Raw genomic sequence first — 24,672 nt, forward strand, 5'->3', positions numbered from 1 at the left:
CCTTATCATTTAGCTACAATAAAGCAGGTCAGCAACTGGAAGCAGTTAATTCCATAAATTATCTGGAAGTACGCATTAGGAGTGATTTAAAATGGAATGATCATATAAAGTTGATCGTCACTAAAGCAGATGCCAGACTGAGATTCATTGGAAGAATTCTAAGGAAATGCAATCCGAAAACAAAGGAAGTAGGTTACAGTACACTTGTTCGCCCACTGCTTGAATACTGCTCAGCAGTGTGGTATCCGTATCAGATAGGGTTGATAGGAGAGATAGAGAAGATCCAACGGAGAGCAGCGCACTTCGTTACAGGATCATTTAGTAATCGCGAAAGCGTTATGGAGATAATAGATAAACTCCAGTGGAAGACTTTGCAGCAGAGACGCTCAGTAGCTCGGTACGGACTTTTGTTGAAGTTTCGAGAGCATACCTTCACCGAGGACTCAAGCAGTATGTTGCTCCCTCCTACGTATATCTCACGAAGAGACCATGAGGATAAAATCAGAGAGATTAGAGCCCACACAGAGGCATACCGACAACCCTTCTTTTCACAAACAATACAAGACTGGAATAGAAGGGAGAAACGATAGAAGTACTCAAGGTACCCTCCGCCACACACCATCAGGTGGCTTGTGGAGTATGGATGTGGATGTAGATGTAGACCTCTCTCCCAGAGCAGTCATTCCTGCCATTTTACAGCATAAAATTCTACACCTTCTCCACCAGGGCCATTGGGGAGTTTTGTGCACTAAACCGTTATCTAGGAGACACGATTTTTGGCCAGTACTGATGGCAAAATTGTCCATTTTGTTGCAACTTGTGAGTAGTGTGCACAGCAACAGGCTGCTCCCAGGGCATCTCTGTCCCCCGGAGTGTTTCTGTCCCACTCCACGCCAGCCATGGGAATGCAACCATGAAGATTCCGCAGCTCCCTTCTTGAATTCCTATTGGCTCTTGGTTGTGGATGCAGTTTCCCACTGTCCTTACATTCTCTGGTCTGCATCGACACCAGCTGAGGTCACAATTCATATGCTTTTTAGGGTTTTTCCTATTGAGGGATTGCCTTGTACCTTAGTTTCCGATAATGGGCCCCAATTCATTTCTCACATCCTTCAGTTGTTTTGTTCCCATCACAGCATTTATTATGTTAAAGATCCGCCATTCAATCTTCACTCAAATGGTGAAGCAGAACAACTAGTGTGAACGTTCAAGTCCTAAATGAAAAAGTTTACTGTGGATTCTTCACTGGACGACATCCTTCTCTGTTTTCTAAGCACCTATCACTTCACGTCTATGTGGGAACTGAGCCTGGTTGAGCTACTTCATGGCCTGCAGTCACCTTCTGTGCCCTGTTCTGCACCTTCTGTGGTTGGGATCGGCAGTGTTTGGTCGTTGGACCAAGTGGATACTGGCCACTGTTTTACTCTGCTGTAGACAACATTTTTGTGATGCCCGTATGGCTAACAAGCTGGTGGTGCACCACTTTGATCAGTTGAAGCCCCACTCAGTGACACGGAAGCTACCAATTTGCAGGTGTGGCCCCTGTTGTCATAGCTCACTCCGCTAACCTCTGCCTGGAGCCCATCGTCACCTGCTGTGGAGGTGCCCACATCCCATTGGCTGCCTCCTCCATGTGCGGTGCCCTGGTGTTCCAGCTTCATAATGCTGGGCACTGGTCTGTCTCTATCCTAGGGTCCGTTGCTGCAGCCTGCTGTTCCGGTTGGGCTGCATCCACTGGCCCCCTTGCCATCATTGCCTCAGCCACGGTTGCTGGTGTGTCCAGCTCAGTCTCTTCTGCAATGGGATCTTGCTTGCTGATGATGACACACAGATGGTGATGGCACCCTCCTCCTCAGTGCTGTCATCAGGTGCCGCACACCCACCACCCTTGGGCCTGCCTGGCACACCATCCCACCCACTGCTGCCGGCAATTCTGCCACCACTGCAGATCCGATGGATGTCTCTCTCAGCAGGCTGCTGGTGTCTCTTCTGTGGCCTGGGTGCTGTCTTCACCTGAGGGAGAGGTGTGCTGTATCCTGCTACTAGTTCGTGTGAGTGCGCCAAGTACAAAGTTGCCATGTGTGTGGACTTAAATCAAACACCAACTGTATCAGCACGGGCTGGCCACTAGAGGCTGCCTGTAGGAAGTGCACACATGGCACAGTCTCTGCCATGCCGTCTACCAATGACCCATGCCTATGTACATGCAGAGCAGCACTGATACACACACATTATATTCTTTTAATCTGTTGCTGTGTGTATCACTTATGTTGCACCCTCTATGTGATTCTTCTGTCTTGTGCGTGGAGTGATGAGAGGCTTATTTCCATTATTGTTCAGAGGCTTATGAATAAAGTTTTAATTGTGTTACTTGGATTGGTTTCATGTGTTCCTTGGTTACTAAAAGACATTATGCATTAATTACACCACAAACATGATGAAAGTCAGTCACAGCAACAATAATAATGCTTACAACCTACAAAAAGCTGGAAATTATTGTGCTTCGTCATTTAACAGTGACAACTCTAAAAGAAAATTATGCCCAGTATAAAAATGTACATTGGGAAAGAAAGGCATGTTATTTTACTTCCAGAGCAAGATGTAATCATTCATTTTAAGATGATTTTTGAATTCAGCAGGTGGAAGTATACAAGAAGAAGCTATTATTGAATCCAAAAGGTTTTCATTGTTAGGCAGTGTTCCTTTATTGTTACAAGGCTCCCTTTTTTCAAATAGTTAATATTTCTTTGATCATACATTTCACAGGGTGGTTATAACTAAACTTTTGCTACTTTGAGAGAGCACCTATGAAAAACAAGTTATTGTACGACAGTGAAATTCTGTGGAAACATTTGTAAGAATATGCAACAGAGAAATGATAAATTAACCATTGAAAGAAACACATTTTGATTTCCACATGAGGGGTTTCACATTTGGTGATTTTAGGGGTTATCCCATTTGTAACGATCGGCCAATGACTCGTGTATGTTCCTGGGAGATGCTGATGGCCAGTTGCATGACAAATTGTTGAAGAAGTTACTATTGTCACAACTGAGAATGTTGGATGCAATGTGCATTCTTTGAGCAGTGCATGAGCCGTACCATGACAGCTGAACATTCCACAATTGAACGTTTGAAAAGTGCTTTGAAGTTTTGTGAAATGGTATCTGTACAAACTTCACACATTATTCACCACCTTTTGCCATGTGATGCAGACTTTTGAGTAGATGTTCTTCTGACACTTGGCCTTGGAACATTTTGTGGAGTGATAAATCACACTTTACGCTCACATGGGCAGTGAACACTCAACTGCCGCATTTTGGGAGCGTCACCACCAAAAGCGATTTGTAAACTTCCTCTGCATAGAGACTACATGTGTGTGGTGCAGCTTCATGGCATGGTACATGATTGGTCCAGTTTCTTTGATGAACTCTGACTTCAAGGACAAAGGACAGGCAGCATCAATGAAATAAGTTACTGTGATCTGCTTCGCCAACATGTGATCCTGCTGTACAGGAGAGAAGTGCTTTGGACTAATCTATTTTGATACATGATGGAGGTCCACCTCACACAGCTCATGAGGTGACTTGGTTTCTCCATAACACATTGGTATAAAACTGAATCATTGGCTGATCACTGCAAACTGCATAACCACCAAAGACCACCAAATTTGAACTCTCTAACATAGAAATTAAAATGTGTGTCTTTTGATGGTTTATTCATTTTTTCTCTTCCCTACGTCCTTAGAAATGTTTCCACAAGGTTTCATTATCCTACGAGCATTTGTTTTTCATGCAGGCTCTCTCAAGTAGCACAATTTTAATTATAACCATTCTGTAAAATCCCTGCACTTGCCCTCATTCTGATACCATCTTTTCTGTTAATTATTATCTGTATCAAAGGTCTTGTGGGTTGTTTACATTTAAAATATACATACAGTACTGCTTAAATGCATTATTGCAGTTTTTTCACCCATTTTATACTGAAGATCTGTACCTGGAACTATTACTTACCTTTCCCCTTAATGTTTTTGCTGTCGTCTTTCAGGACAGTTAACCTGTTTTCAGCAGTTCTCAAAGGAAACTGTTTTATTGTATACTAAGGAGTCAACACAATAATTATTCTTTCTCTTTACACTGACACACCCTCATCTCTTGAACAATGACTCTTCACATGAAATCAACTACTGAATTAAATAGGACTGACATCCAGAACAATATGACATTCAAACTATTGCCATAAAAAAATTATCCATGTTATTTGTTTTCATTGCGCTTTTATTCCTTTTTTAAAATAAGACTTTATGAAACACTACAGTTCGTAATTTCTATTGTTGATAAAATCAAGCAGTAGCCCAGTAACTTAGAATAGTTAGAAATTTAAAAATGCTTATTACAGTGACTGGAACACTATGAATTGAAACAGGTTATGCCAATATCACAACAGATAATGAAGTATTGCAAGTCTGACAGTCATTGGTAAGGAGATTATATTTCGTCTCCCAGCTTATTATGTGCAATACAAATAAGTTGAAAACAGACTTGCCTCTTGCTGTGGCACATTCTCCATCTTGATGAGCCATACGCTGCATTGCTGTTGGTGCTATTCCAAATGGCACTGACACACAGTTACCCAATACTGTGGTGGACATCTCCCGCTTTGATACATTTCTCATCATCCTCGGGCGAATACGCAGTCTAATATTCAGTTTTTTGCATTACATTGTGTATGTCTTACAAATGACAATGAACTCCAATTTAATAGTTATATTACAATAAATTAATATTGTTAAAGAAAGTGTGTATGAAAACTCACACTTTGAAGGCATTCCTGTTAAGTTTCAAAGTATGCTCTCTTCCAGCACCACTTGCATAATAATCCAAAGCATTTCTTGGAAGCACAGTGGAAGCATGTTTCTCATAGTCATCAAGACACACAAATTTATGACTTTCTGGCATGGCTGCTGTTGCTTACTGACCACCTAAAACCTGTACATACAACTGTTCAGGCAGTTCTCAATTTGTTTTGACAGTCCAAGTGAAAAGATTAGTGGGGTCAGTATACAAGAGATAATCCTACCACTGATAGGATAACCCCATAAGTGTTGCATAATATTGACGTCCAATAGCTCAATGTCACTGTTATGACTTGCTCCACACACACTGCCTTAGCTTAGATGACATCCCTAAATATAGCCACATGGCTTTTAGAGATTTTTTAATTCTGGAACTAGCATAGGACTTGATCAACTTGTAGCTAATATTAGTGATAAAAATTCTATGGTATTTTTTATTATTCTCAGTACAAACAATGAAAATTTGACAAAAACATTCCATAGCATACTTTCAGGTAACAAACATACTTTGGTAATGCACAAGAACATAATTCTTTTGAATACTACCTATATATCGTATTGAAAATATACAAATAATATTTTTACTTTCTGTCATTGTCCACATATTGTTGATCATTGTTCATTGGCAATTTTGACAGACACTCAACATAAGAATAGATGATAAACAACAAGATCCAGTCTACTTTCCTTGTACATATTTGCACTGTTTGTTTACTTTCTGTGACAACTGCAGTGCAAGCTGATACAGTATTTATTCTGTTCTTAATTTTTTTTAAGTTTCTCTTTTTCATGTACACTGTTTCACTATTCTTTACATACAGTAGTATACTTTCCATACATGTATGGCAACACTTAAAGAGTAAAAATAACTGTGTTGCCTTTTTTAAATTGATATCATTAATGGCTGTGAAGTAGAAAAAAGTGATATCTACCTGGTTTCACTTGCTTATACCTAACATGGGGTTTGCCAGTGAGGCTTCTTCCTTTCTTTAACATCTGACTATCATTCCTGGGTAGCCTCCTCTTTCATGATGGCAAAAATTAACTCTCTAGGAAACCAAAGGTATTAAACAATCATACCAAGATATAAAATACTGAATGTAGCATCTAACTACCATGATCAGCTCAAGTGGACAAATACTGCCTAAGGACAAAGCCCATTCACAAGCCCTTATTTGATTCCCGAAATTACTTAGATTCAAACACAAACGTCACTAGAGGAAGCATTATTAATTATCACTGGACATGAGAGCAACTCAACTTAGACTAAACCATGCCACAGCAGAACAGACATAATCACACCTTGAAGACTGCAGAAAGGGTGCCTCAAAAACACAACCTCCTGGTGTCCACTGGAAACAGACGCTCATTATTTTGCATGCAGGGAAAGAACTTTTCTTATCTTCCCCGATAAATTTAAAAAACACACACCCATGCATCCATACTGCACAGACATTCATTCAGAACCTGGCAATGAAAAAGGCTGCTGATCTCAAAAGAAGTTAAAAAGTACTGCTCCACTGCATTCTGTTCCCAAGTGGTGATACAAACTCAATTAGACAGCAAAAGCAAGAAATCTGCGGCATTAGCAATTCAGGAAATCATAAATTATGGAACGGGGCACAAGACATACCTCTTTCAAGGTATTTTTTAAATGTGATGATGTGGATCATTTTTTTCCCTTCCAGGTACCTGCCTATAAGTAGGCAGCAGTACTGTGAAACTACTCACTGAATCTTCCACAAGGATGTGACATGGCAATTGTATTATCTCTTGTAACTTTATGTGTACAAATGCTTTGCAGTTGAGGGTACATGAGGGCAAGTTGCAAACTGCTCCAGTGTATGTTGAGATCAGTCTGTACATTCACTATAACTGACAGGTTAAGCCACTACTATCAGTTGTACCACAGCTGGTGATAACTTAGCATCTGGTGATGTAGCAGTGGAAAAGAGAAACACTGATTTGCAGTTTTTGTGATTCAACATATTTCCTTGAATCAACACTTTAAGCAATATTTCCAGTACACGTAAAATACTGCTCATTTTCTCGTACCACATTCAAATGGATCAAGATGATTCTGAAGAATTACTTTAGCCATGAAGATGTTCCCTACATAAGCTGACCTCCATCACTCATCGAAAAGAATATCGATGCCAGAAAGAAACAATGGAAGTCACTTTACACGTTATATTTACCAGCACACAGATGAATGTTTGGGTCTTTGATACCCACTGTTTATACCATCCTGAGATAATACATTCACGTTAGGGAATTATGTCAATATCACAGAACATGATAAAGGAAGACAACTGCCCCATGGTGATTAGAAATTAAATATAAAAAAATGAAACTTACACATTTCCCTATAGCAAACTTAATTTAAATACAATATTACTGGCAAATCAACATTCTAACTTATACTACAAATTTGTGCATATTTTGTTTGATGTTAAGTGTCAATGTGCTGCTTAGTGTTGGCTTGGTTCACGTTCCAGTGTTGTATATGTGGAAGCTCAATAGTTGTTTATTCACTTGACTAATTTTCAAATTAGGTACAATATCTCAATACCTTTCATAAACTGTGTACATGCAAGGAAATGTTATTGTGATTTTACATAATTGTTTCTATAGTAAAAGCTGCCTTCAGATTGACGACATTACCCTTTTACATCTGTGCTATTGTTCATGATACCGTTGGTGCCCATTCCATTACAATGTAAGGCAATACTTTTATTAGGCATCCTGTCTACTATAACCTTGTGATGGCCAAATTCCATATTATAATCATTTTCCAGCTACTACCCTTACTCCCATTTCATAAACTTATCTTTTATGATGCTATCCCAGAAACTGCTTGCCCATATGACAGATACTAGTAACTATAATTTGATGTCCATTTTCTTGTTTTTATTAGGCTACAACTGTTTTTAAGGGATAGTGTAAGTGCAAAAACTGCTCATGTTCCTTTCAGTGCTACTCTACAATTTGCACTGTTTACCTTGTGTCAATGTTTGCACTCACATGGTAATATTCAGGGCATATAGTCATTCACAAAACTTCACATTGGTAGTTTTATTTTAATGAAGGCCTCACTGAATAATATGTTTGGGAGACTACGTACGTCCCTATCCATGAGCTACAGAATAATATTGATGCAAATAATTTCTGCTCTGGTTAGTCAGACATTTTAAGAGCTATGCACAGTTAGTAGAATACATTTCATCAGTTGTGTTGTCACTGGTCCTCGCTGTGTTATATAGAGCTTGTTCTGAAAAAGGGTGAAGGAATATTAAGGACCCAGCAACAAGTTCATTGGAAACAGAGCAAAAGCTTAGATAGTACAAGGATGAGGAAGGAAGGACTGTTTCCTTTTCAAAGGAATCAATGCAGCATTTCCTGAATGACAAGCGTCATTTAATAAAAAAAACTGATTTTTTAAAAATCTGTTACAACAATGGTATACAACACTTATTTATTTTTTAACATAATCCCCCAAAGTTCTATGCACTTATGCAAGCACTGGACAAGCTTCTCAATTCCACATGCAAAGAATTCTCAGGGGTGTGTGTGCAGTGATATGGGCTGGGCAAATGCTCAAAGCATTTTGAAATGCCCAAAATCTGAGCATTTATAACAATAGTACTTTTTTAAGTTTTTACTGCTAGAATGTATAATTTACCCATGATGGGATAATGCTCTCAATATTAGATATTAGTAAAGTTAACATTTAAACTTATGTACGTCATTCATTGCCTTTATTACTAAGAACAAAACAAAAGTAGTAAGACACTTTACAGCGTGTGTCAAATCTCTGAATATTCCTGAAGAATGATGATAGCGAAATTATTCTGAATGTATTAAGCGGCTGGCATGTTTTTCTTGATAATAAATTTATTTCTAAATGTTAAACTGTTTTCAGTGGCAGAAAAGAAGCAGCAGCTTAGTTGTCACATGTGGGGACATTTGAGACAGACTATAGTTCTCTGTTCTGCTCCTTTCTTTATCCACTTTCATATGACTGCACAGCTGTGAAGATAAAATGAGAACATAAATAAAAAATAATCAATACCCAAGACATTGGAATCACTTGATTCCTTTACTAGTTGATTCCTATAGAATCAGCAGTTCTTGGATTCAGGCAATTAGAATTGGCATGACTCATTCCTAATTAAAATAATAATGGATTTTTTTTACTCTAATTTTTTGCAGTGATATAGTATAAGTAAAAATACTACCTACTTAATATAAAATATACTTTTTTTCAAGAATTACTTCCAAACCCGAATTTTGGTTTATTTTTTAATTATATACTACCCCAAGAATTGACCTCATTAAAATGTATAGTTATGTTTACAGTCCAATTTATTTCTCCTAATAACTTTTTCCTAATCAGCTTTTTCAACTTGGTTACCAAATCATTTCAGAAGCAGTGTTGCAAAACACGTTTTCCAATACAAAATATTAGTTTAAAATTTTTTATGAGTGCCATTTATCAATTAATCCTTAAAATGCATAAATGCCGGACAGTTATGAATTTTGAGCATTTGCCCAGGCATTTATCATAGGTATTTGCCCCAACTTATAAATCTCCAGGCATTTTATATAACTGTGTGTGCATAACCAGTCATGCACAGCTGCCTGGAATCATCATCATCAAAAAACCTTGCGCCATCAGGAGCTTCTTTCAGTGGGTTAAAAATGTGATTATCTAAAGGTGCCAAATCCAAGGAAGGCAGAAGGTGGGGCAAGCAGACAAACTTCAGGTCTCCCTGCACACATCCATATGCCTTTCTTTCAATTCTTATGTCAAATGTTTTGCAACCCACATCACACACACTTTCTTGAACACAAGTACATCATGATGAACAATGCCGCAGTCTGATGCATCACTAATGTTCATTGTTGCTGTAATATCACTCACGGGTATACACCTGTTCCCCCCCCCCCCCCCATAAAACTCATCACCTCTCTAATGTTGTTCCCCGTGACTGCATGACAGTTCTGAGTGTGGTGAATCTTCAGCAGTTGTTACATCCCATTGGAACTCATTTCTCCTCTTGTACGCGTGTGTTTGAATCAGATTTTAACATTTTGCACTGCCATCCAACAGTGAATTTCGATTAGTTTCAACCCTTTAGCTAATGAAAATATAATGACCCCCCCCTCCCCCCTCACTGCTCCACGTTGGTGTAAACCTGAAAGGGTGCCACCATCTTGTTTCACTGATCCCAAACATCCTGTTTGCGAGGTAGACATGCCAGCCCCATCTGATAAAAGTTCTAGGACACCACCAAAAATAACAAATAAGCACAAACTTTGTAGAAGTTTTGTAGCTTTTATACAAACTTTCTGGATATTTACTGAATGGAGGTTGTATCTAAATCGAAGGACACATTCACAGTGCAGACTCAACGCTGGCATCAGTGGTCAAGGCAGGTACCTCCATATAGCTTTTAAAATGTCGTTAGTTGAGTAGATTACTAATAGCATATGAAGCAAAATCTACGTTCTACGCGTAGTCTGACAACAATAGGAGTCTGTTCATACCAAAACTGTGGTTACTGAAAGAAGAAGAGTATTGATGCACCCTTTTAATGTAGACTGTCCACAATGCACATACTTGTTAGAACAACAGTTAAAAAATTATCCACAACACTTTTTCAGAGTTACGAATGTCGCAACATATATTATTGAATCAAAATAAAGATATAAAGATTCAATCCAAAATTATATATGTAATACGTTGAACATCAATTCACAAGCCTACTCACTCTGATGTAATATTTTGTCAATTTTTATCAACATCTACTTCACATAATACATCAACCACCTGCAGATTTTTGTGCCAATGTTATAAAGGAAAAAAGAAAATTATAAATTAAATAAAACAGAGGAACTAATTTCAAAAAAATTATTTCACTAGTATTCTTCTCTACAAAGCAGTTGTGATGATCCATATGCCTCTGGTCCCAGATAACCGTGTCCGAAAATGGCTGAAATAAGTGCATGTTTAAAATCGTCATTTGTAGTTCTCATAAAATTATTTTCTGCATATGGTGGTTTCATTGGTAGCATACTTGCAAACATTTGGATGACCTGTTCTAGAACACTGTTCAAGTGTATCGAATCCATACCAAATAAGACTATCAGCAGACACTGAAAGTATACAAAGAAAGGCAACATCAATGGTCATATGTTTGACCCAGGAGATTGTAGTAGAAATGCAGAAAATACTGAACTGTCAGATTCTTGAATTCAGACACAAGCTAGGTCTCGAAAGATCACTTACAAAGATTCAAGTACAAATATTAGGTGAACAATCTAGGAATATACTACAGCTCCCTAGGTATTGCTATTGCAATGATTATAAAGGTAGGATTAATCTAATTACAGCTTGTGAAGAATCATTTAAATAGTAATTTTTTTTACACACCACACATGAATGGAACAGGAAGAAACCTTAATGTATGATACAATGGGAAGTACACTCTGGCATGCACTTCACAGTGGTTTGCAGTCCGCAGAGTATGGATGAAGATGGATATGTAGCAACAAGGAGCAGCCAAACACAGTACTGCTAACATGACAATGAAGCAGCTAATCACAGCTGAAGCTTCAGGACTGCTGGCAGTGATTATTGCTCCAAACACAAATCAGGTTGATATCCTTGCCTGTGAGGATTGTAGTGAGCAGCACAGCGAGCAGTGATGGTGCAAGTTAAACGTGTCTGTAAGAATCAGTCTGTTTGTTTCTCCATTGCCGGGTCATGCTATGTCCGAACAGCGTGGTGGCAACACACTATAAGACAGGACTTCAAGTCCCATTGCCTTAACCACTAAGCCACACTTCACACTGTGCATCTTGCTCCAAACTTCCTATAGCATGAAAAATTCAAATAAATAACACTGAGAATACTTAAGAACTTCAACAGTGCAATCAAATTCAGATTATTGGGTGTACATCAAGTGTTTGGTCCTTTTATGTACAAGTATGGAAGTAATGTAATTATATGTTAAGATGCAAAATATTTAATTTGGAGAGAACTGTCGACACTAGAAAATCACAAAATGGCTTGCCACAAGGTGGGGTATGAATTTACATTACAAATTAATGGTTCAAATGGCTCTGAGCACTATGGGACTTAACATCTATGGTCATCAGTCCCCTAGAACTTAGAACTACTTAAACCTAACTAACCTAAGGACAACACACAACACCCAGTCATCACGAGGCAGAGAAAATCCCTGACCCCGCCGGGAATCGAACCTGGGAACCCGGGCGCGGGAAGCGAGAACGCTACCGCACGACCACGAGCTGCGGACTACAAATTAAATAACAGTTCATAATGAATTTAAGATAGAAAGTAAAATATGATTAATAACATTTGAACAAAATATGATAGTGGAAAATCTACAGTATGACAGATGCCTGGGTTGCCACAAGGTCTGGAAATCTGGGAATTTCAAATGTGTCAGGGAAATTTGGAAAAAAAAACTGGAAAAATTTCGTTTTTGTCTCTGTAGACGAAATGGTTTGTTTATTGAAATGTTAGATATTGTCGCTGGCTAGGCACAGCTGACTACTTGTGCTGATTCCCTACTCCATCATTCCTACTCCTTCTCCCCTTCCTATCACTCCCCTCAGCTTGTAGTCAGTGCTGCCACCACTTCTTGTCACTAGCCTAGCAGCTGCCGAAGAGAGGCACAAGTGGTTTGTTTGGATCTGATTCTCAGACAGTGTAGATGCAGTGGCTGGAGATGGCGGTCAAGTGTGCACGAGTTGTCTGAGTGATTGTGTGAATGTGTGTGTGCTATCTTTTCCGACAAAGGCTATGGCTGAAAATTTAGTTGTGAGAGTGTTATTTGTCTTTACTACATGACTATCTGTGGCTCAGCGATCATCTTCAGGATGAGTTCCTACCTATCCTCATTAGTATTGATTCTCAGAGTATTTGCACAAGTTATCTGTTGCATGGATGGTCTAATTTCATCAACATGGTGTCTGTGACATGTGAATAGCTGGCCACAGAAGTGGACTTCCATGATGGGCCACAACCACAGGCCATTTTTGTGTGTATCTCTAACAGACTGGGCCTGCTGATCTGAAGCCCATTGTTTCCAACTAATGTGCAGGCCTTGCCTGTCAGATCTAGTCTCACCAATCTGCCAGCAGGCCAGGTACATTTGTGTGTGGCGTAATTCGGCAGATTTTTGTGGTTTATCCATGGACTCATGAGTGCGGTGCTCCTTGGCAGGCCAGAGACCTTTCAGAAACTGTGACTGTCTCACTGCAAGTACAGTGTACAGTGCAGCATTTTATGGACATTTTATTTATTCTAGTACATTTTGGCACTTCGAGAGTAGTTTATATATTAAAAAGTATGGATGATGAGAAGAAGAAAATTGTGGTGGTCATTGGCAGTTTGTACGCTATGCACTTGTGTATTTCTTGAAAGAAAAACCACACAATACCTGTAAAATAATAGACATAATAGTGGGTAATAATGGACAACACTGAACATAGTAGAACCAATATTTTATTGGCAGTCACCTACAGTGTTGGTTTACACGCTTCCCTGCCTTACACATTTCTTTCAAGAGGCCTACATTTTTCTGAGGTTATTTCTGAAAACAGTGAAGGTATTTTAAATCTATCTTGTAACTCCTACAAAATGCGTATTTTTGCCACCACATATGTTTTGTTTTATTGAAATAAAATAATATCAGTGGTCTTAATGAAACATATATACCATTTGACTTGCTTCTTCTGTCTAAAAACAGTTTATTACAAAGGATGTTGATGTTAGTACTTTGCTCACACATTGATAAATACAGAAGTACTTACTTTTTTTTGTCAACTTGTGCGTTTTCTAACCATTGAGATCTCAAAATTTTTCACGGAAAAATGCTAAAACTTGTCTGGATATCAGGGAATTTCACTTGGGGAAACTTGTGGCAATGCTGGACACACTGTGTTTGAGAACATTTACGAAATTTCTTCATCGGGAAAAAGTGAATGATGGGAAACATTAGAAAGTAGTTTTAGAAATACATATCAGGATCACTGCTCCACAAGACACATGATGCAGAAAACAAAACTATAATGACAATGAGCAGATAGTTGAGATAGGAATTACTAGATTTTGTGAAGAATATAAGACTATTTTAATAAAACATAATGGCATTTGCACAGCTTATCTGAAATATATAATAAATACTACCACAACACAATTTGGTAGGTGATATTATGGTAGACAGAAGAACCAACAGTAGCCTCTATTGAAGTTAAAACCTTAAAGTATCTTGAAGTCTTAAGGATGAATAGTTATTAAGTTTTGAAGGGAGTATTAATGTATGAATAACTTACATTACATTAATTTTAACAAAGTTATTTATTAATAAATTACAAGCACGACTGTAGCTTTAGGGGCTACAATATAACAGGACACTGTACAAAACAAGCACACAGGTAACTGTCTACAGCTGCTATCTCTTTCTTTTCTTAGATTTCAAACCCTTTTTCTTGGCACTTCCAGGTTTATAACTCGTTGAAGGTTTCTCCCATGCTGTGGTGTTATCTAGAGAAAGAGCAGCTAATGCAGTTACTGGTGTCTCCGAGACATCCATAGTTTCTTCAGTTTCACTTTTGGAAAACATACTTTTGGATGCCTTATTTGACACAGATGAGAATAATGTTCCTGAAGATGATTTCTTTCCAACTGAGCCTTCTTCAGTTTCAGTTTTGGCCTCAGTACTGTCAGATTCCTTTTCTGGAACAGCTTGCAGCAAAGGTCTTGAAGAAAATCTCTTTTCCACTAAAACACACAAATGAGACCGACTGATATATAATGCTTCATATGATTAATATGCACCAAATCATTACTTAATACTAAGAGGTTTTTGTTATTTGCACGAATATGCTTATGTTAATACTTTAAAATACAGGTGCATGTTTTATTACAAACTTACACACATTCTTCGTGTATCTCATTCATAGCACAGGGGTAACACTTCTTCAGTAAACATTTCACCAATGCCTAAGTCATGTGGCATACTACCGAAAGAGTAACTGTACAAATGGACATCAGCAACATAAGTGGTTGGTTCAATGATCTATACCTGTCTCGATGTATCTGCTTTACTAAGCACTCTCTACGACAATTAGAGGATATAGAACACAGGGTGACCAGGAGAAATGGTCATTATTCAGGAATGACAGGAATGCCCATTCGGAGCAAAAAAGTCATGGGCTCTAAAATGCACTCCTTAAGAGTTTGAGCACAGTGAAACATTTTTGTACTGGACAAGTCCTCATAGATCTCAAGAAAAGGATTTTATAGCCCATGTGTACCACGCTTTTTTTTTTATTTTGGGTGGTCATTCCTGTCATATCCCTGAAATATTGACCATTCCTCATGAGACACGCTGTATAATAATACTGTTGACAACTGTTCATTTTTACAGGTGTTCCACACAGCCTTTAATGACTTGAGGTTGGAATTTTCTTTCCTTCAAGGGAGATGGAAACATTAATTGGCTGTAAAGGCACTACTTGACGTAGTCTTAAGACAAATCAATGTAATTGGAAAAACAATGGTGAATATAAATCAGTTCAGCCTAGAGGAGGTAACTGTTACCCCATATTCTGTTATATAATCCAGTTATTCTACCTCCATATATCTTATGTATTTCTACTGAAGCAGGACCCATAATGATTCCCATTATATTTGTAGCATCTGCAAGTGTGGATATTTTATCTGACAGTGGGGGATGGCCTAACCCCACACACAAGGGCAGTTGTCAATGATACAATGGTAATTACAAGACCCCCTGACTACATGAGGAGGCGGGTTTAAGCAGAAATAACACTCTGGGAATGTGATGTTACAGAAATTGCTTTCAGTTTCAGTTACCTAATATTTTCTGTCTATTTCTTTCTTAGGTCCCTGTTTTCTTCATTTCGTACCTGCCATCACACTAAGTCCTAATTCCATTTTAAAAGTTTACTCTTGATTCCCCCCCCCCCCCCCAAAAAAAAGAAAAAATAGACACCCCCCCCCTTCTGATTTTCTGAGGGGCTGAATCTTCTTGTTATCCTATTTGTTATTTTATGTCCTCATTTCTTCTGCTTCTTGTCTAACAACATCTACACTACACTCCTACATCCAGTTATTTCAACTTATTGTCAGCTGTGCTTGCCATTGCTTGCAAAATTAAGAAACCAAATTTTGTTACATTGCTATACCAGTTTATATCCTGTCCAGCCTCCCACATGATCCAAATACCTGAACAAATTTATTGGCAAATACTTCAATTCTCCTTTCCTTTCTACCTTCTCAGGTAAGACACTTTTACACTTCAATCTATTCATCTTTGTGTTTAACTACTGATTCTACAATCTTTCGCTATTTAACTGGAATAAAACAGGGGAGAACATAACATGAGAAAGAACTTACCTAGAGCCCCCCCCCCCCCTCCCCTTCCACATTATACCAGCAACATAAAAATTGAGATACTTCTCCCTCATTCACCACACACAAAGAGACCCACATGACAACCATATTTTTGTATTTTTTATATTTATGATAAGTGAAGTTCAAAACCGAAATATCCATCAGTCGAAGCAGTTCGGTGCAACTCTAGAAGGAGTCCCGAGAAAGTTGAAGTTTTCCCAAGCATCCTTAATACACAAACTACAGCTCAATGTAATGGTAACCAGCTCAGTCTTCCAACGAGTCTTATGGCCCTGCGGTAAAATGCTCGCCTGCCATGTTGACGCTTTGTGTTTGATTCCAGTCCAATGCAAATTTTTAAACAAAGATGCATGTTCTGTGAGTGTTTTAGTGAAGTATGGGGATCACTGGATTAAGTCTCATTTTTGTCACTATTTTTCTTGTCTTTTTCTATTTAGTTTGAATACCTACACCACTTCAATATAAAATTCATCAAATATATGCTAATTAATATGTACATAATAGCCATTTTTATCAAAAATGACTACAGTCCAAATCCATGTACACTTATTTGACAAGGAGAGCACGTCTTCTTGTTTCTAATTATAAACTGCACTCAAAAATATGGTTTCATTGCAAATATAAATTTTTATATAACTGTAGTTTATAAAACACTGTTAATAAAGATTGTTTGAATAAAAAAACATAATGAATTATTTTTTCATCTTTATATATTTTAGGCTTCATGGAAATGCTCACAGAACACATTTCTTTGTTTAAAAATATGTATCAGTCGTGAATTGAACTCCATGCACACATGGCTGGTAAACATTCTACTTCGCAGTTGCGAGACCTATTCAGGTGGGTCGCCAGACGATTTTTAAAATACTGAAGTAAAATATCTTACCAACTGAAAACATGAAATCTTATTTCAAGAGGAAAGTTTTATAATCTGAACAGTTATATACAAAATCATATCATTCTAAGCGATAAACTGTAGCGGCTTAATAACTGCTCTGGGCGAAACGAGAACAGGGCAGGCACAGGACTCATTGGTAATTGTGATAATGCAACACCACTTTCCCTTCCACTTACAACAATGTGACTCATGACTGTGAGTGCGTGCTTTGTTTGTTGGTATAGTGTGTGCATGCGTGTTTATTGTGGCCACTTGTTTCATTTTATTTCACTATGGATGCGTGGATTAAAATGGGATCGTTCTGTTAAAGACAGACTTCAAGTAATTACGACGGATCTTCCACACCCCGTACCAGTGCATAATGCAATACACCTAAAGGTGCCTGTGTTAGTGGGCTGAACTCCTTCCAGAAGAAGGCAAAATTTTGCTTTCGTAAATACAATGATGGTTATTTGAAATATGGATTTGTATTTTCTCGCACACATCAAGAGATGCTTCCTCAGTGTGTTGTGAGCTTTGAAGTACTTACTAACGAGAGTATCAAACCCTCAAGACTGAAAAGCCATTTATCAAAGAAACATCCAGAATACGTAAGTAAGTCAATAAATTTTTCCAAAACAAAAAACGAGAATTTTTAAAATCAAAATCAGTGATGACAAACTCGACTTCTGAAGAACAAAATAAGCAAGTTACAATTGCTTCATATCGACTGTCATTATTGATAGCCAGAATAGGGGCAGCTCTCATCATAGGAGAGGATATTATTTTACCAGTGGCCAAAATGATATCTGATGCTTTATTTAGTGAAATGCACACAAGACTAACTGACGAAATACCCCTATCAAACACAACGGTAAAGAGAAGGAGCAATGAAATGTCAGAATTTGTAAAACAGTCCATGATCACAGTTTTCAAGCAAAGTGACTACTTTTCACTTCAGCTTGATGAAAGCACAGATATAACTGACGAGTCTGTTCTTTTAGCTTCTGTTACGTTTGAATTTAATGGGAGTATAGAAGAAGAAATGCTCTTTTGTAAATGTTTGCCAATGACAACAATAGGGGAAGAATTTTTTTAAATGCCTTGATGGTTTTATGGTAAAAAATGAAATAGAGTGGACAAAATGTGTTGCACTGATGATTGATGGTCTATGTCACGTTTACTCAGATTTTATTGCCAAAGTTAGGGCACTTGCCTCTTCTGTTCAGTGGACTCACTGTAGCCTGCACAGATAGGCTCTTGTGCATAGGGGTCTGCCTGAAAGCCTAAAGAAAATCATTAATGATGCAGTGAAAATTGTGAATTTCTTTAAATCTAGACCTCAAAATTCAAGATTGATGATGAGATGGGCAGTGAACACAAAACAATTCTCCTTCACTGTGAAGTAGCTGGTTATCAGGAGGGAATGTGCTATCAAGATTATTTGAGCTTCAAGATGAGCTGAGAATCAGCCTGTTGGAACACAAAAGTGATGCAAAATCTGTGAGCAGTTTCTTGGACATGTTAAATGAGGAAAACTGGCTAATACGTCTTTCATATTTGGGTGACATATTCAGTGCTCTTAATAGCCTCAATTTATCGCTGCAAGGGAAGGATGTCCACAAGTTCTATGTCCAAGATAAAATAGAACCAACTATTAAAAAAACTTGAAAGATGGGGCAGTAAAGTGAAAAAGAGCTGTTTTGATGCATTCCCACACCTCAACGATTTGTTAGAAACATGTGGAATGAAAATTAATGAGGAAACAGCAGCTGCCATGAAGGAACATCTTTAAGCACTGGCCTATAGTTTCCGGTACTTATTCTGAAATAATTTTACTAGAAATCATTTAAATTTGAAGTATTCCTTATTAAACATGTTCCTAATTTTCCTGTTATTGTTTTTCACCCAATACAGAAAAGTACAATTAAGTTCAACCACCTCCATTTTCAAAATGATAGTTGGGTCGCTCCCACATAGCGAACAGAAAAGAATCAGATAGTTTCACATTAACGCCACTGATAGTTGTTTGCTTATTCAAGAGTGTTACTTAACCCTTTCAGGACGCGAGGCCCGTATATGTGGCAGTCGCCATGTGATGCGAGGCCCGTATACATGGCCCGATTATCATGTTACACACCCAGTGCTGTATCTAAGGACTGGCTTGGATTATCGACACGGGACGGGGCACATTCTGTTGGGAAAAACGTGAACTACACGCAGAGCGCGGGTGATCGGCGCATGCTCAACCCTTCTCCTCCCAGTCTTCCCCTCAGCACTCTGCTAATTGGTCGCACTGTTGCTAGGGAGCTCGTGTGACACCTGCAGTCGTGTTTATGTTTGCACTTCAGTGATTTATTGTCTTCTGAATGAAGTGGTGATTTTCGTGTTAGGAGCTACATAATTATGGCTCGTTTATCTAATACGGACACTGAGAGTTTGCTGAATAACAGTAATGAAGAGTGGAATATAGATGAAGCTGATGGTGAGAGTGAGTGGTCAGGAAGTATTGATGATGATGATGATGATGAAAAAGATATTGAAGAGGAAGATGAAAAGGGAAATGAAGAAGAAAATGAGGAAAACGTCGTTGAAGAAAATTAAGAGGATGGTGGTGATTTGAATGACGGCGGTGGCACGAATAGTTGTGCTCATCGGGGCAGTGGTGTATGGACAGTTATTACAGGAAAAGGGGAGCTTCCTAATGACATCGATTTTGTGCCACAAAGAGAAAAAATTTCTGAAGCAGTGACAAATTGTAGGAGTTTCCTAGATTTCTTCCAACTATATTTTTCTGATGAATGTTTGAATGACACTGTGGCCAAGACAAACCGATACGCCCGTGATAAGATTGAAAAAATGAGCCCTCTGAAACCCTGTTCGCAGTGGAAACGCTGGCATGATGTGACTTTGATGGAAATAAAATCTTTTTTGGGTACCATTCTCAACATGGCAATGAATGAAAAAAGTGACATAAAAGCCTACTTTTCTACTAATTGGACAACAAAGCCGGACTTTTTTCCAGAAGTAATTTGACCAATTTTTGCATCTGGGCTTTTCACATTTGTCCTCTGGCTTCTCAGGGCTCATCAAAGTTAGCTACTCAAGCCCAAAAAGTGAAGAATGTTGCCGATTTCATTGACAGCAAGTGTCGAGAGCACTTTTCTCCAGGAAAAAAATTGCAGTGGATGAGCCTACCGCCTGTTTCAAGGGAAGAACTGCGTTCAAGTGCTATAATCCTCAGAAACCGAAGAAGTGGGGCCTACGAGTCTACGTCCCGGCCAATTCCGAAACAGGATACATTTCAACATTTGAGCCGTACTATGGGTCTCCTACGACAGAGTCCTTGGTGCGCTCTGAACTTCCCTTTATGACCCGAATTGTCCTTCATTTGTTTGTTTGACTACAGCAAGATTGCCTGGCTCAGGGGAGGCATATGTACACTGACAGATATTATACAAGCTTACAGTTGGTGGAGGAACCAAAGAAAGAAAAAAATTCATCTAATCGGGACAATAATGGCAAACCGAAAAGGTTTACCAGTCAACGTAATTAGCTTATTTTACTAAATATTTTGCAAAATAGGACTACACAAATTTTACCATTTTTTTTACTTGCAGGTAAAGGGAAAAAAGCTGTCAAAACTAAAAAAGGGCGATGTGAATTTGTTTTAAGCAAATTTTATGAAATTTTGTAGTTTATTGACATAGATCAAATTTGTCATCCCTCCAAATGGACTTTTTATTTTTCTTCCCAAGGACGTCCCATAAAAGATAAAATTGTACTTCATATGTCGTTTTAAAGCTAAAATTTTAAAGAATAAGATACAACTAATTTTAATATGTCTAATTCAATGCATCACCTCTCAACTAAAAAAATAATAATAATAATAATAATAATAATAATAATAATAAATAAATATACACACAAAATTCAAGCTCTCACAACCAATGGTTGCTTCATATATATATCATTTTTTTCTGTTTTAACACCACTGCCAAGTCAAAAAGTGCCTGATATGGAATAATGAAAATTGTATGCCAGTAAAGATCGTGTTTTAAGCTTTATTTTAAAAAAATTTACACCAATAAGTCAAAAACTGTAGATTTTGTAAGCGATGAAAAAAAACCTAAGGGATATGGAACCTGCACAGCACCGCCAAATTGCTCTGCCTTGGGGAAATGCGCTCCGTCCCGAAAGAGTTAATACTGATTTCTTGTTGTAGGCATTACTTTCCAACGATTCCTGATGAACTACTATGGATAAGAAATGCGTCTGAAGAGGACAACCTTAGAAAGTTAAAACTTTCGGCACCTGTGGAAGATTCCCTGATAGAACTATCATGTGATTCTTCTTTGAAAACTTTACTTCAAGAATTAAGCTTAATCCCATTTGGATCAAATTAAAGGGAGAGTATTGAGTGCTTACAAATATAGCTTTGAAGGAACTAATGGAATTCACAACTACTTACTTATGTAAATGTTTTTTTGTTTCAAGTATAGAAACAAACTTCACGCAGCAAACAATTTACGACTAAAACCAACAAGCTTCAATCCAGATATAGAAAGTGGCATTAACACCAAGACTAAACAATACCACAAATCTCATTAAGTTCTCCGTATAGTCTGCATGAAATAAAATTCTAATGGGCCACGATATTGTTTTATTTTTTCCTTTAATTATGTTCCCTTCACCATTTTCCAAGTTATTGCTCAGCAAAGCATTTTTTTGTACAATACTGAGTTCAGGTTCATATTATATATAATTTTTATATTATTGTTAACTACTGCGTAGTGACAGAGCATACATATGTATATACTGAGTCATGAAAATGTTTCCAGAAAAATAATGGGTCATGTTACAAAAAAGTGGGAAACCACTGCTCTAAGGCATTAAAGATGATCAGAAAACTTAAGTCAATTTTCTCAAGAACTTTTGAGAGTTGCAGTGGCCTGCTTTGTAGGGCAGATATTTGGGTTCCGAACTCACTCTCTCTCTCTCTCTTTCACACACACACACACACACACACACACACACACACACAGTAATTCAATCGGCTTATCAGATAAAAGTGTGCATGAATTTGGAGTGTAGCTGAAAATAGAACAGCTGTAATTACAAATGTTTAAAGAATATTGTTTAAGGCAATGGCAATTTAACTTGTCTTTCCTGACCCAAAACTACTTTTGATATATTAACACTACTTACTTACATTGTATTCCGCTACACTGATGGTACTGAGAAACAGTGCACACTTACCAGTAGAATATTGCATGAGATCAAGAACACGGAAATTACAATCACTCTTTTCACCGCCAACACAGAAAAGAAATGGGGCATCAGGACAAGCATCTAGACACTGGATAGCCCCCATATTGTACGTTTTCTCAGCAACATGTACAGGCGTGTCTTCTGAAATGTCCCACACACACACTTTCTTGTCACTGCCTGCTGTAACAAGGAGGCCAGGGCAGGAACAGCTCAGAGACAGTCCTGTAATAAAACATGCAAGAAAAACCCAATGAAATGGCACAAAATTGTACAAATAAATAAATAATATAGTGATTTGATATGAGACATAAATCTAGCAATTTCAAATAAAATAGAAATTTGCTTGGAAAAGCTAATGATGAACAGACATATTACACTGGTTTTTACATTAGATATGGAACAAATGAAACATACAAGGTGTGATCAAAATGTGATGGTAATTTTTGTTTTTCTTAAAGAATCTTTATTTATTCATTAACATCAACTTTGTCCCCTTCAAAGTAAGCTCCCTCAGATATAACACACTTGGCCAGTGCTTTTCACACTCTTGGAAGCACTTCTGGAACTCACTTTTTGTTAAGGTGTTCATCTCCTTCAGTGATTCTGGTTTTATCTCATCAATGGTGGCAAAACGACATCGTTTCATGTTCTCTTCAGCACTGGGAACAGAAAGAAGTTGCAGGGGACTGTCTGGCAAATATGGTGACTAGGGCAACATAATGGATTTGTTTTTATCAAAAAATCATGAGCAAGTATTAAGGTGTGAGGTGAAAGATTATTGTGATGCAATTTCCACGAGTGGTCTTGTCACAATTCTGGTTGTTTTCCTCACATTGCTTCATGCAAATGACACATAACTTCCAGGTAGTATTACTTATCAGCCATATGATCATAAGGCAGGGCCCAATATGCACTATCCCATTGTAATCGAAGAAATCGGTTAGAAGAATCTTCACATGACTGAACTTGTCGAACTATTTTCGGTCTTGGCATTTCAGACAGTTTCCGCTGAGAAAATTGGGCCTTGGTTTTGACACCGTACCCATATGCCAATGTTTCTTCACTTGTCATAACCTTCTTTAGAAGTTATGGACTGTTGTCAACTTCATTTAGCAATTCTTGGGCAATGTGTGTGCAACATCGTTTTTGGTAAAATTCAACAATTTTTGAAAAAACTTTGCTGCTACATGTTTCATGCCCAAAACACCCGAACAAATTACTTAGCATGAGCCAAGGGTTTCGCCAAGATCATCAGCAACAGCTCTGATGGCAACTTTCCAGAACCATTTCCTTTACTACTTCCACATCATCAGTAATTGATGTGCAAGGGCTTCCAAGCCAGTTGTCATCTTCATTGTCTTCTTGACCCTTTTTGAAACATTTATACCACTTGCAAACTCATGTCTTCCTCCTAGTAGATTCAACAAAAGCCACAATCAATTTTTCAAATGTAGTGCTGCACTTTATTCAATTTTTCAAACACATTCTTTGCTCCATTTTTCTGAAAGTAAAAATTCACCGAGCACTCGAAAGCATGAAAAAGCTTCTCAATCGTCAACAATAAACTAAATATTCAAAACAACTGTAAACATGAACGTACATCAGGAACGTCTGTACCAACAAGATAAAATACAAAAATAAATAAATCACACAATGGAAAATGCAGGATGGACTGCAACAATATTATGAAAACGAAAGTTGCCATTAACCATCTAGCGGAGATGCTGAGTTACAGATAGGCACAACTACAAGATTGTTACACACAGAGCTTTCGGTCCGTGAGGCATTTATCAATCAAACACACACACACACACACACACACACACACACACACACACACACACACACACACGAGACTGCATCCTCAGGCAACCAGAGCTACACTGCGAGCAGCAGCACCAGTGCATGATGGGAGTGGTGGCTGGGTGGAGGTAAGGAGACCTAGACGCAAGACCTGTCACATACATCTTCCCACCGCCACCTACCCCAGTCTGGTCACAAACATTAAAGGCAGGGCCACCTGCGAAACCAGTCATGTGATCTACAAGCTACATTGCAACCACTGTGCTGCATTACATGTGTGCATGAAACCAACAAGCTGTCTGTCCACATGAATGGCCACCGACAAACTATGGTCAAGAAACAAGTTGATCACCATGTTGCTGAGCACACAGCCAAATACGGCATCCTTCA

At 38.2% G+C, this 24,672-nt stretch overlaps 2 protein-coding genes across 2 annotated transcripts in view; both read right to left on the reverse strand.

The window, feature by feature from the left end:
- The window catches only part of LOC126419209 (uncharacterized), a 40,265-nt gene extending 35,246 nt beyond the window's left edge, over positions 1-5,019 (reverse strand). The window contains exons 1-2 of the mRNA XM_050086345.1: positions 4,816-5,019; positions 4,546-4,697 (exon numbers count right to left, since the gene is read on the reverse strand). Coding sequence (XP_049942302.1) covers positions 4,546-4,697; positions 4,816-4,958 — 295 coding nt within the window. The 5' untranslated portion in view covers positions 4,959-5,019. The remainder of the gene's footprint in view (positions 1-4,545; positions 4,698-4,815) is intronic.
- Positions 5,020-14,230: 9,211 nt separating this feature from the next.
- The window catches only part of LOC126419060 (periodic tryptophan protein 1 homolog), a 54,531-nt gene continuing 44,089 nt past the window's right edge, over positions 14,231-24,672 (reverse strand). The window contains exons 10-11 of the mRNA XM_050086139.1: positions 22,468-22,701; positions 14,231-14,672 (exon numbers count right to left, since the gene is read on the reverse strand). Of these exons, the coding sequence (XP_049942096.1) occupies positions 14,344-14,672; positions 22,468-22,701 (563 nt within the window). The 3' untranslated portion in view covers positions 14,231-14,343. The remainder of the gene's footprint in view (positions 14,673-22,467; positions 22,702-24,672) is intronic.

Source organism: Schistocerca serialis, chromosome 9 (assembly GCF_023864345.2).
Source record: "Schistocerca serialis cubense isolate TAMUIC-IGC-003099 chromosome 9, iqSchSeri2.2, whole genome shotgun sequence".
NCBI classification, from domain to species: Eukaryota; Metazoa; Arthropoda; class Insecta; order Orthoptera; family Acrididae; genus Schistocerca; species Schistocerca serialis.